The following is a 13482-nucleotide window of genomic DNA, read 5'->3' on the forward strand; positions in this document are numbered from 1 at the left end:
ATAATAAAAAGATGAAGCGAAAATATATGAACAAAAATGCAAAAAGAAAACATACAAGCACATGAACACTTACAAATATATATATATATATATATATATAGAGAGAGAGAGAACCTTGCAACTACTACAAATTAAGGGTGTGTTTCTTTAGAGGAGTTCGGGCAAAGTTGAGTTTGAGTTTGGTTTTTATTTGAATTTTGGGATGTGGTTGGATTTTGTTGTTTCTTTTGTGTTTGGATTTGGTTGGGGTTTTGGGAGTTTTGATGTGTATTGATTTGATGGATAATGAATAAAATAATATAAATGTGTATTAAATTTAATTGATATAATTTATATGGTATAATTTGATTATGAATTTATATTATACCTAATATATATATATTTAAATTTTTATTTATTTGTATTATATAAAATTTTAATTTCTATAAAATGATATATATATTGTGTATTTTTTTTCTCTTATAATTATAATAAATATTTCTTTACCCCAATTTTCTCAAGTTTTACTATTTGAACAATGCGTTTCTCGAAAAGAAAAATACATTTTTTTCTCTACAAAACATCCCATCAAACATTATTTTAATACCAAATCCAAACTAAAATTTCTCAAACTCAATCAAAAGAAACACACATTATATTTTAATTAAAAAAAATAATTGTAAAAAAGTTGCAAGCGTTGCAGCAATGCCGGCCAAGAGGGGACAAGGGTAGTTTGGGGGATTTTTGACCGTGCACAGTAATTGCACAGTCAAAATCCCCCAAACCTGCTTGGGGAAACATATCCTTATATGCTCTCCAGTTTATTGCTGCACCAAAATATATATAATTAATTACTTAATGTTGCCATATGAATATTTCATCGATAATGGCGGATCAATTTTGAAAAATTTTGATTAATCGGGTCAAGTGATTTGGGCCGATAAAATATAATTTTGCTAACGTCAAGTCCAAGCATGTAAATCGAATTAATCAATAGTGTATTTTGATTAGTGACAGCCCAATAATTTTAGCAGTTTGACGCTTGAAATGAAATAACAGTAGCGTGAAGTGCTATTAACAAGACCATAATGACACAATCAATGAATAAGATAATGGAAAAATGAAGTGTCATTCACAAGAGCATAATTGCACAATCAAAGTGAGGGTAATAGACTTTAATGAAGAAGCATTACATGCACATGTTACATGATGACTAATGAATGAGCGAATGATTCATTTGAGCAAATAAGAGAGCAAACGTGCAGGTTGACGAAAAACAGATCACATATTATCCAACAAACTTATCATTTCATTTCCCTCGCTTTTTTTCATTTTTTTTTTTCATTCTGTTTTTAGAATAATGTAATTTTATCTTGAATCAAATACAACTCGTTTGCGCCGTTTTTTCTTTGATTATTTTTGTATTATTTGTTCCTAAATTTATTGCATACAACCGTGGATTTGAGTTGAGTTGCCCGGGAACCCACCAATCCACCCAGCGAGAACTTTTAAGCCGAAATCGATTTTTCAGACCAACATAATTGGCACGCTCAATGGGACACAACGGTGTATGCGATTATAATAAAAAAATTATTCATATGGAAAATCAAGGGTAGAATGGCGACAAATTATCGGACATTTTCCATGGGCTGCCCATCGAAAAGAATTTACGTCGAGAAGGTGCCGCTTCGCATATAGAGGGCGGCGGTTCATCCGAGCGGATGGCGATTGTCTTCATTCGAGGAAATATCACCGGGGATGCAGGCAAGCCTTCCAGACTTCGCATTTGATATGTCGCGGCAAGTGGTTGACATTCTCCGCCCGGCCACAAGCAATAAAATGGCCGCCAATCGACAAGAGGAGAGCCAACAATGTTTAACAACTACCGGGTGTTATTTTGGTCCAATTGTCCAATCCCCAACGATGCATGCTTCGATGCAAAGTACTGATCACGTTTTTCAGCCCATGACAACCCAAAATCAGGTAATTTTTTCAACTTTTCCATCATCTATATATTCATAAGTCAACCATTGCAGTTCGGACAGGTACATGCACTTCGGAGGGACTTTTTGATAGGTACAACGGCTGTTTCAAATTGTAGTGGTAGCCCCGGTGGATTTGGAGGGCAGCGTTAATTTGGCACTCCAGAGGGCGAATATTTTCAACTGCCACTGCCGACATACAATAACATTTCGATGATCGATTATAGAGTAAAGACGAGAAATGTCTTTCTCTCTCAAGAGGCTACTATGCCACATCAATCCATGGAGAAGCAACGACAAATCGGCGCTCCGCGGAGTGATTATTTCCAACTGCCACCGTTGATTGTTCCGCCAGAAGGCGATTTGAATGTCGTTAGTGGGGAATTAATAGGGTAGACGATACTTACAACTCTTTATGGAAACCCCTTTGAACTTAGGAAACAACGCCAGTTTAACGCTTCGGGGGAAATTATTTCCAACCGCCAACCTCAATTGTCCTACAAAGAGGCGATTTTAACACCGCTGATATAATATTATGGGGGCAGCAAGTCGGTCCGCCAGCCTCTTCGGTGTCGCAAACCACCATCGATCCTCAAATATTGACAGAGATTGTTCGTGGAGTATTTTGGAAACACCTACGCCCAATTGATCGGCCATCATATCGTCGGCCTTACCCCGTTTGGGTAGGCAAAATGATGTCATTGCCACGCGACACCAAAACACTTAGGTTTACTTTTTTTTTTTCGGGAGAAGATGGACGTTCGAGTATGGAGCATATGAGCTGTTTTATTGCACAATGTGGCGAAGCTAGCGATTAGCATAAACTTTAAATGTTTTCGCTATCGCTAACCGGTGTTGCATTCAATTGGTAATTGGTGTTAGCTCTAAACTCCATAGGGTTGTGGCAAGAGATGAAGAGGACATTTCACTATCGATTTTATAGACCGCCGATTGAAGTTATATTGGTTGATTTAATGAATGCAAAGCAACAAATTGATGAACCGGTAGACGAATATATTGAGCACTTTCTACATTTGAAAATTTTCTACAATATATAATTCCGGATACTCAAGGGATGCATATAGTGGTGAGAAACATGCATCCACAACTCAATGAAAAGCTCACTTTGCAGGAGTTTAGCGATTTTCAGCAACTTATATCTTGCGCCATTCGGGCCGAGCAAATGATAAATGAAAGAAAGACCTCAATCAATTTAGGTCGACTGATCAACCTTTTATTATCATTGATGATGAGGATTTTGTTGAGCCGAAAAAGCAAGATAAGAAGTTAGATAGCGATTCTTTTGCGGAGGGTATGAATTTCATATCATTGGCGGATTAGCCAAAGCTAAAAAATCATTTGCGCCCATCGGAGTTGGTTGTGTAAGTTGGTGCTAAGAAAGATGGCAATGCCTATGATGTTACCACTGTCGATCATGTGAATATTCGCCCTTATTCAATGAAAAAACCGCTAATTGTACCACCGTCGGATGAATGGTTTATAAACCATAAAGCGCCGATGGTTCAAGGGCTGAAATACTTGACACGGACGCAAAAGAGACACCGCCAAAGGAAGAAACTGGCCGAAAAAAAGTTCAAAATAAGTGCATGCTGAAAAATCATACGAGTAATCAAAACATTTGACCCGAGAAGGTGAGAAAACAAGCTGTGGCGAGAGGAAATGGTGGCGGAGAGAGGATCTGAACATGTCATTAGCCGCCATGAGCAACAAATAGTTCAATCTGGTCGCCAAATGGGCTGCTTGATTGCGGCAAGTGGACCTAGACAAGTCACGAGTCGCTATGGGCGAAAAAATTTCAACTTGACCCAACCTCATCCTAATTTCACTCGACTTGATTGGAATGATCAACTCCAAAGTAGACATCATAGGTGGCAACCTGTGTGGTCGACAATCTATTTTCATTGACAATGGATGCTCAACCAGCTTTCTTGCCAGGTTAAACTTTCCTTTGGAAAAAACAATCACAACATTAGCGAGTCAAGTCTTTTAAACGCTAATGATCAAGATCAGAAAGTTGGGCGCAAATCCAGCTTGTTCCATCATGTCGCCAAGATTTATTTTCAGCAATGTATCTTGATCCCTGAGCGTTAGCGATATTCTCAAAGCTTGAAGGAATAGCTTAAGCCCACTATTTTTTCTTGTTCGATCATCATCATTGAATTTTTGCTTGGTCTTCCCGTCGCTGAATCCGCGGCCTTATTTCAAAGCCAGTTGCGTTTAGAATGCATTCTACGCCAAGCTTATCATCGCACAACTTGCCAACTTTTTGTCTTTTCCTTTTACTCCATCACCGCTTCCGTGAATCGCAACTTCTCCAAACTCCTTGGGAGCATCTGAATGTCGAACCGAAAGTTTGGGACTAATCGGTACCATTTTTTTTTTTTTTTTATCAGCGATTGGGTTTTCGACGATTTAGCACTAATTGGAGCCTATTTTGCATGATCGCTTTGGCGACTGCTCAAAAACTTGATCATCTTTCATTTTGGACATTTGGCGATCAAGTCAAACTTCTTTTTGCTCATGGCAACTCGTGACTTGCTCAAATTCTCTCATTGTCGCCCATCTCCTTTCGCTGCAGCCCGTTTGGTGACCAAGTTGAATTATTTTCCGCCCATAGCAACTCGTGACTTGTCTAGATCTACTCGCCGCTGCCAAGCCGTCCATTTGGTGACCAGATTGAACTATTTTTTGCTTATGGCGGTTAATGGTATGTTTTGATCCTCTCGTCGCCACCCATTTTCTCTCGCCACAGCTTGTTTTCTCACCTCATCGGGCCAAATGTTTTGATTGATCGTATATTTTTTTCAACATACGCCCATTTTGATTTTTTTTTGCCAGCCTCTTCCTTTGGAGGCATCTCTTTTGCATCCGTATCAAGTGTTTCGGCCCTTGAACCATCGGTACTTTATGGTTTACAAGCCATTCATCTGATAGTGATACAATTGGCGGTTTCCTCATTGAATGAGGACGAATATTCACATGATCGATAGTGGTAACATCATAGGCATTGCCATTTTTCTTAGCGCCAACTTTCACAATCATTGCCGATGGGCGCAAATGACCTTTTAGTGTTGGCCTATCTGCCAATGATATGACATTCATACCCGCGGCAAAAGAATCGCTATCTAACTCCTTGTTTTGCCTTTTCGGCTCAACAAAATTGTCATTGTCAAAGATGATAAAAGGTTGATCGGCCGGCCTAAATTGATTGGCGGCCTTTCTTTCATTTATCATTTGCTCAGCCCGAATGGCGCAAGATATAAGTTGTTAGAAATCGCTAAACTCTTGCAAAGCAAGCTTTTCATTAAGTTTTGGATGTATGTTTCTCACCGCTATATGCATCGCTTGAGTATCCGGAATTTGTATATTGTAGCAATTTTTCAAATTTCGAAAGCGCTTTATATACTCGTCTACCGGTTCATCAATTTTTTGCTTTGCATTCATCAAATCAAGGAATGTAACTTCAATTGGCGGAATATAAAATTGATCATGAAATGCTCTCTCCATCTCTTGCCACGACTGTATGGAGTTTGGCGGTAGTGCCAAATACCAATTGAATGCAACGCCAGTTAACGATAGCGAAAACATTTGAAGTTTATCCAATTGCTAGCTTCGCTGCATTGTGCAATGAAACGGCTCACATGCTCCATACTTGAACGCCCATCTTCTCTTGAGAAAAGAGTAAATTTAAGTGTTTTGGTGTCGCGTGGCAATGCCATAATTTCGCCTATCCAATCGGGGTAAGGTTGACGATATGATGGCTGATCAATTGGGCGTAAGTGTTGCCCAAATACTCCATAAACAGCCTTTAGCAAAATTTGAGGATCTATGACGGTTTAAGACACCGGAGGGGTAGGTGGACCGCCTTGCTGTCCGTAAAATGTTGTACTAGCGATGTTAAGATCGCCTGCTGGAACAACAATTGCCGGCGGAAGCTCACGACATGGCAGCTGAAAATAATTGGTCATTAGTGCATCAAATTGTCGGTTCCCCCCAAGGGACCGATGCATCAAACCTGGCGACTGACATATCAGTGGCATTATGATTGCTAGCCGGCGGAAGAATTAACGATTGTTGCCCCTGAAATTCCTGTCGTAAGTAATGACCGTTAGAGCCATTGAATGGTTGTTGCCCCCCAAACGATTGTTGTTGCTGTGCGACTCCTTGCCTAGGGAACAAACTCGTTGCGTCTGGGCTTCCTTAAACAGTTGTATATATCGTCTGCGCTATGGGTGTCCTATTAACGACGTTAATATCGTCTGTTGGTGGAACAATCAACGGTGGGGATTGAGAAAAATTGCCCCCCGGAGCACCATATTGTCGTTGATCCCCAATGGATTGATGTGGTGGAGCAGCCTCTTGAGAGAAAAATAAAATTCTCGCCTCTACTCCACAATCGATCATCGGAATATTGTATATTAGCGGTGGTGGTTGAAAAAGTCACCCTCCGGAGTGCCAAATTGACGCTGCCCCCCAAATCCACTAGGGCTACCGCTATAATTTGAAATAGCCGTTGTACTTGTCGAAGGGTCCATCCGGAGTTCTTGAACCTGTCCAAATTGTACTTGGGGCATTTATGAATATATAGATTAAGGAAAATTCGAAAAAGTCACCTGATTTGGGGCTGTCATGGGCTGAAAAACGGGATCTCCACTTTGCAACAGAATTGACATCATTTGAGACTGGGCGATTGGAGAAAAATAATATCTGGTAGTTTCTGAAAATTGTTGGTTCTCATTGTGTCGATCAGTGGCCATTTCATTGTTTGTGGTTGGCCGGAGAATGTCGGCCACTTGGCTTGACATATCAAATGCGAAGTCTCGAAGGCTTGCTTGCATCACTGATGATATTTCCTCACGAATAAAGGCAGATGCCATCCTCTCAGACGAACTATTGCCCTCCACACGCGAAGCGGTACCTTCTCGACGTAAATTCTTTTGGATAGACAACCCATAAAAGGCGTCCGAAAACTCGTCGCCGTTCTTTCATTGATTCGCCATATGAATAATTTTCTCCGATTGTAATCTCATACGCCGTTGCGTCTCACTGGGCGTGCCAATTATGTTGGCTTGAAAAATAATTTTCGGCCTAAAACTTCTCACCGGGAGTATTGGTAGGTTCCCGGGCAACTCGATGCGAATCTCCGGTGGTATGCGATAAATTTAAGAACAAATCACACAAAAATAATCAAAGAAAAGACGGCTCAAACGAGTTGTATTGATTCAAGATTGATTCAACATTATTCTACAAAAACAAACTAAGAAAAAATGCAAGGAAAATATAAAGAAAAGAAGGATAATTTTGTGGATTGAGATATTCTCTCCTTCCTTGCTCGATTCGTTCTCTTTTTTCCCATTAATTTTTGCATTAAGACCTCCCCATGATTTCACCCCACTACTCTTTCATAATTGCATGTAACATCTCTTTAGGAACCTCAAAAGGTCTTTTAACCTTATTGCATTATGTATAACCATCAAACCTTCTTATTGCACTCATCAAGACTTTGTTAATGACAATTAACTCTAAGTATCTCCACTGCACTCGTCAACCCTCCCATATCATTGATTAAGCCGGTTTTTCATTGGTCTTCCATTTTTTTGGGCCACCACTAACATTATCCACCATCGATTTGAATACTTGGACCTGACGCTAACAAAATTATATTACGTCAGCCTAAGTCATTTTGATCAAATCAATCAAAAGTCCTCCAAAAACGGCCCGCCATTATTGATGGAATTTTCATGTGGCAACATGTTTATATGTGTTATTGCATACACTTGAATTTCTAAAAATATATAATGAAAATACAATGACTCGAAGACGTGATGTATATCAATATCAATTATAAATACATTATGGATACAAAGTTTATAGGAATGAATGAAGCAGCGGGCTTATCGTTAACTGGGGCACTATAAAACAGTTAATATACGAGAAATCTAATTTCAATTGAATTTATTGTGCACGAAGAACCTTCCTCAAGACTGGCAAAATTATATAAATATATATAGATTTTTTTTTCGGGAAAGAAAAAGGCATATATAAGATCCGTAGTAGTAGTAGTAGTAGTAATAATAATAATAATAATAATAATAATAATAACTTAACCAAAATACGTGAGATTATTGTTTTCAGTGGAAATTGTGCTAAACTCAGCCGCTGTGACGGCGGCGTACACCGGGGAGGAGGAAGGAGTGAGGGGCGGCGGTGGCGGAGGAGGAGGAGGCGGAGGGGCGGCAATAGAAACGGCGCCGGAGGAGAGCAAATTACTTATGTGGGGAGATGGTGTAGGGAGCAAAGCAGTAGGTGTAGAAGTGTCCCGAGTGTACTTGTACTTAAAAATCTCGGATCGGACAGTGTTGAGTTCTGCTTGAAGGAGTTGTACCTGATGCTGTAAAGCTGAGATGGCACCCATGCATCCGTACACGGGATCTCTTAACCTCACATTTGCCTCATACACAAGGCTGTTTGCTGCATCTGCTCTTTGATTCTCTGGAACTTCCTATTATATATATATATATATGCATTTTTAATTAATTTATCTTTCATTAATTGATACAACACCTGTCATTCTAAATTTGTATTCAATTCCTTTGTAAAATGCCGTGGAAATGGACACAAATTTTGATTACGGAGGAAGTATATCTTAATTACTTCAAATGTAATTTGGAGTTGTATTGTTTTATACTTCCCATCTCATATAAAATAATAAAAAAAAAAGAAACAGAAGAAGAGGTGTTCGCTTTGCTTATTTTCTTTTTAATAGAAAATCATACTATTTTTTATCATTTAATTTATTTATTTATTTTTTTTTTACTAAAAGACACAACACATGAAAATTCATATCCAAATTAAATAAGCTTATTCTTTGCATGATGGAGAGATTCATAATATTCTAAGATTGTGTGTGTGCATGCTAATAATAATAATGATAATAATTGTAATTGGTGATCGAAGATTTAATGGTGTATTTATTTTGTGAGATAATTTGAATGAATATTTTTTTATGTAAAATATGAGAAATTGTATAAGAAATATAAAAAAATAAATGTGTGGAATATATTAATATTTTGAAAAAATATGTGAGAAAAAAAAAATTGAAAGAACACATCCCAAGTGGTAACTCAAATGGATATATACTAAGTGTGTGTTTTATGATTGCTAGAATATATACAAGGTGTGTTTGTTTAGAGTATGGATTTTCGAATAATAAAATTTGGAATTTAAATAATTATTTAATGTAGTATAAATATATGTTAGTTCTAATATTAGAATATAAAATTATTCTTTTACTATTATGTAAAAAATAAGATTAGATGTTTAATTAATTATTATTATTATTATTATTATTTTTGAAGGAGTGAATATATTGAATACTGAAAAGTTTTGAAAAATCCCTAAAAGAGCCAATACAATTGTTTTTTAAAATATGATTTACAGTTAATTTAGATCATCTCCAACCCACTGCATGGGTTGTACCAAAAATGGAGAGAGGGGCTCCAACCCACCCCCAAATCCCTCCCCCCCTCCATTTTTGCAGGAATCCACAATGTTAAAATGGAGTATCACTGATACTTCACTCCATTAAAAATGGAGTTGGGTTTTTGTGGTGTTTTTTATATTTTTGGTATTTTTTGATATATTGTGTAATTTTAATTTTTTAGTAGATGATATATAATTTTATATTTTAAAAAGTTGTATGTAATTTTATTTTATTTTGAAAAATAATGTATAATTTTATTTTTTAAAAGTAATATAATTTTAGTTTTTGGAAAGTAATATATAATTTTATTTTTTAAATGTTAATTTTTATATATGTAATTTTTAAATAATTTATAAATTATATGTGTATGGATCTAATGTAAAAATAAATTAAAGTTGGGGTGTAATTTATAAATATGAAAAGTTATATAAAATAATATAAAAAAGAAATATATAGGGAATATACTTTTTAGAATAAAAATTGAAGTTTATGGTTGGAGTAAAATTACTGTAGATTTTACTGTAGCAACTATAAAAATGGAGTGGAGGATTGGAGATGGCCTTATACTGCCACGAGCTCTATGTTTAGTGTTTCGAAGAGCTAGGGTACGTAAGTAGTAGAAATTAATAGTCTTCAATGGATTTTGACATATTACTACAAAACACTTAAGTATTACTCCTTCTGTATCTATATATTCATTTACTTTTTGCACGGGATTTTAGAAATATTATTATTATATTAAAATATAGTAAAAGTTAAAATAAAAAGACTAAATTGTCCTTATTAGTATTGTATGAAATAAAGGTAATGACATTTGTGTAATATATTGTAAATTTGAAGGGTATTTGTAATGATAGGTACATAATACGCGGTTACTGAAATAAAAATTGATACTTTGTTATGAAACGGACGAAAATAAAAAAATGAATAGATTGTTAAGGCACGGAGAAAGTATATCGTTGCTATACTTTGACCCAAAAACAAGTTATATAAATATATATATATATATATATATATGTAAGGTATTATTTTGGTCGTCTGAAAAATGTAGTAGGTGAAGTTATTTTAAAATATTAAAGTAATGTTTAGAGATTGTATTATCTTTCCGCGTTTCCTATAAATATTAAAGAAGCTCAAAAGACTCGCTTGTTTGGATGAGTAAATTACAATTTTTGTTTATTTTAATGTATATATATATATATATATATTGAAGTGTTTTGTTTTTCCTTCTTAACGAATGAATTTTTACATGAAATGACGAATTGTAATTTATTAGCTGGTGTGTTTGGTTGAGAGTTTGAATTGTAAATTTGAGTTTCAAATAGTTATATGATGTTATAAAAATAAATGTTAATATAATATTTCAAATATAAATTATTTTTTAGTATAATATAAAAAAATAAGTAATATGATTTGATTTTTTGGGATAAAAAAGTTGTAAATAGTTTAGGGTGTGTTTATTTGTGGGTTTTAGTTCTTGAGTTTGGATTTTTGAATAATAAATTGAATAGTTGTTTGATGTGATATAAATAGAGGTTGATGTGATATTTTGAATGTAAAATATATTTGTAGTATAATATAAAAAAAAATAATTGTTTGATATAATATTTTTAGAGAAAAAAAAAATTAAATAATAAAAATCTGCGGTAAAACTCACAAAATAACGTAACCTAAATTTCCCAAAATAAATGAACCAATAATGGGAATTAAAGGTAGGTAGGTAGCTAGCTAGGGTGTGCAAAATGAATGAATGAATTATTAGCAATTAGGGTTTGCAAGATGTTAAAAAGGATTAAAAAGGATGAGGTTTCATCTCAAAACTAATTGGTAATAAGTACTCCCAACAACTAGCAATGCGGTAACAAAAGATTAGATTATACGTACCATTAGCATCTTGGAGACGTTACTTGCGCCGAACACCTTGTGAACAGAAGCAAACTTGTGAGGCTCGTGAGGTGAGAAATATGGAGAAAACGGGCATTCTTGAGCACACCGTCGTCTCAAGAGCTTGCAAGCTGCGCATGGCGTTATCGTATTTATAATTGCCGACGACGACGACAAATGCCTACTCCTAATTCCTCCCATGATCTGTGGAAAGCCATCTGATTCTCTCTTGATCTTCTTGCCTATCTCCTCAAATCTCTCCCTACAAAAAATCAAATTAAATAAAATTGAATTAAATGGTTAGTTCTTACTAATTAATTAAATTCAAGGAATGGGTTTATTACCTTTCTGTGGACATTCAGGCATGCTATCTGATAATTAATCCAACTAGAAATGAAGTTTATGACAGAGGGGGGGGGGGGGGGGGGACAGTGAAAGAGGGAGATGAACGTTGAAGGAAAGAATATATATATATATATATATAAAAAATGGTGAAAGGGTTTCGATGAGTACTGCTTAGAAGGCAAGGCAAGATAATTAAACAGATAAATAAATACATAATTATCTACGTTTAATATATATACAACACAAATACATCACATCAACAAAAATATATACTCCCTCCGTCATATATAAAGAGTAACGTTTGTTTTTTGCACGTAGATTATTGAATATTAGTATTATATTGGGTTGTAGTAAAAAAAAAACGAAAATACTCTTATTAGTATTGTGTACTATAAAAATGGTGACATTTGTGTAATATATTGTAAATTGGAAGAGTATTTACTATGTTACGAAGGTAATACAATTACTAAATTAACAAATGATACTATTGTTTTGGGACAGACGAAACTAGAAAATGAAACCCTTCTTATGAGACGGAGGGAGTATTATAGTCTCAACAGCATATCGCGTGCAGTTTGACAACACACATTATTACTATTATAGACAACACATTGTATATTTTAATATAATACAAATATAACGCATGAACTAACAACACATGTTATAGTCTCATACAACACAATCATACAACACACACAATAGTTAATTTTAGCACATGACAAAATCTTATATAATACACTTGTTATTATACAAAAACAACACATACTTTTATTACACACAACATGTGTTGTATGTAATAATAATAAGTGTTGTTTGTATATATAACGTGTGCTGAGTTGAAAAATTAGCACCCTAGCCATCCCATATACTCCCTCCATCTCATAACAACGTATCCATTTTAGTTTATCCCACAACAAAGTAACCATTTTTTTTGGTAACTGTACTATCTACCTAACATTACAAATACCCTTACAACTTACAATTGATTACACAAATATCATTATATTTATATCATACATACTAATAAGGTTATTTTAGTCATTTCTACTATATCCTAATATAATATTAATATTTCTAAAATTATGTGCAAAAAGCAAATTGATATCTACTTATGGGACAGAGGGAGTATATATATATATATATATATGTGGTCCAAAAGTTACATGATTATGATTATAGAACATTTTTGCAGTTAAATTTCGTGGCCCCCTCTTGTGGCTTCTAGTATGTACGAGGATTCCAATTAAATGCTTACCCAAATTTGCACTGAAATTGAAGAAATGAATTAATTAAATTTAATTTTTTAATTAGGGTTTTTGAAAATTGTAGCAGCATTAGCATTAGCATATGCAAGAGAATCACAACCTTGTCTCATGTGATCATCAGTTTTTATTACCGAGTGTTGACTTTTTTTGAATTAGGGCTTTGCTATGTACACATTATATACATATATTTAAATCATTAGTAATATTAATTAAATTAATATTGCAGAGTGGGATTTATTTATTTATTAGGCAGTCAATAATTAATAATGGCAGGGATGCAATTTAATAGATAAATAAATCTGGGGCTGGAGGCACTTTTAATTAAATAATTAGTTTAGTTAATCATGTGATTTAGTACTTGATGAACAAAATTAATAATGTGTCACAAATTAATCAATTAATGCGACCATTAATTTGAGAGTAGTTTTCACAGAAAATGATGGACTACCTTAAAGATAAAATCAAACCTATTTTTACACTAATAGTGGACTACTTCATTAATTTAATAATTTCTCACTATCTA

General features: G+C 34.9%; 1 protein-coding gene across 1 annotated transcript; it reads right to left on the reverse strand.

Annotated features, from left to right (window-relative positions):
* Window positions 1-7810: 7810 nt before the first annotated feature.
* On the reverse strand, window positions 7811-11763 carry LOC127256342 (LOB domain-containing protein 15). Its single transcript, XM_051282315.1, has 3 exons — window positions 11694-11763; window positions 11350-11611; window positions 7811-8484 (listed from the first exon to the last, which is right to left on the reverse strand). The coding sequence occupies exons 1-3, from the start codon at window positions 11705-11707 to the stop codon at window positions 8086-8088; spliced, it is 675 nt and encodes a 224-aa protein (XP_051138272.1). The 5' UTR covers window positions 11708-11763; the 3' UTR covers window positions 7811-8085.
* Between the last annotated feature and the right edge of the window lie 1719 nt (window positions 11764-13482).

This window comes from Andrographis paniculata, unplaced genomic scaffold (assembly GCF_009805555.1).
Source record: "Andrographis paniculata isolate CXL003 unplaced genomic scaffold, ASM980555v1 Contig55END, whole genome shotgun sequence".
In the NCBI taxonomy this organism is placed as follows: domain Eukaryota; kingdom Viridiplantae; phylum Streptophyta; class Magnoliopsida; order Lamiales; family Acanthaceae; genus Andrographis; species Andrographis paniculata.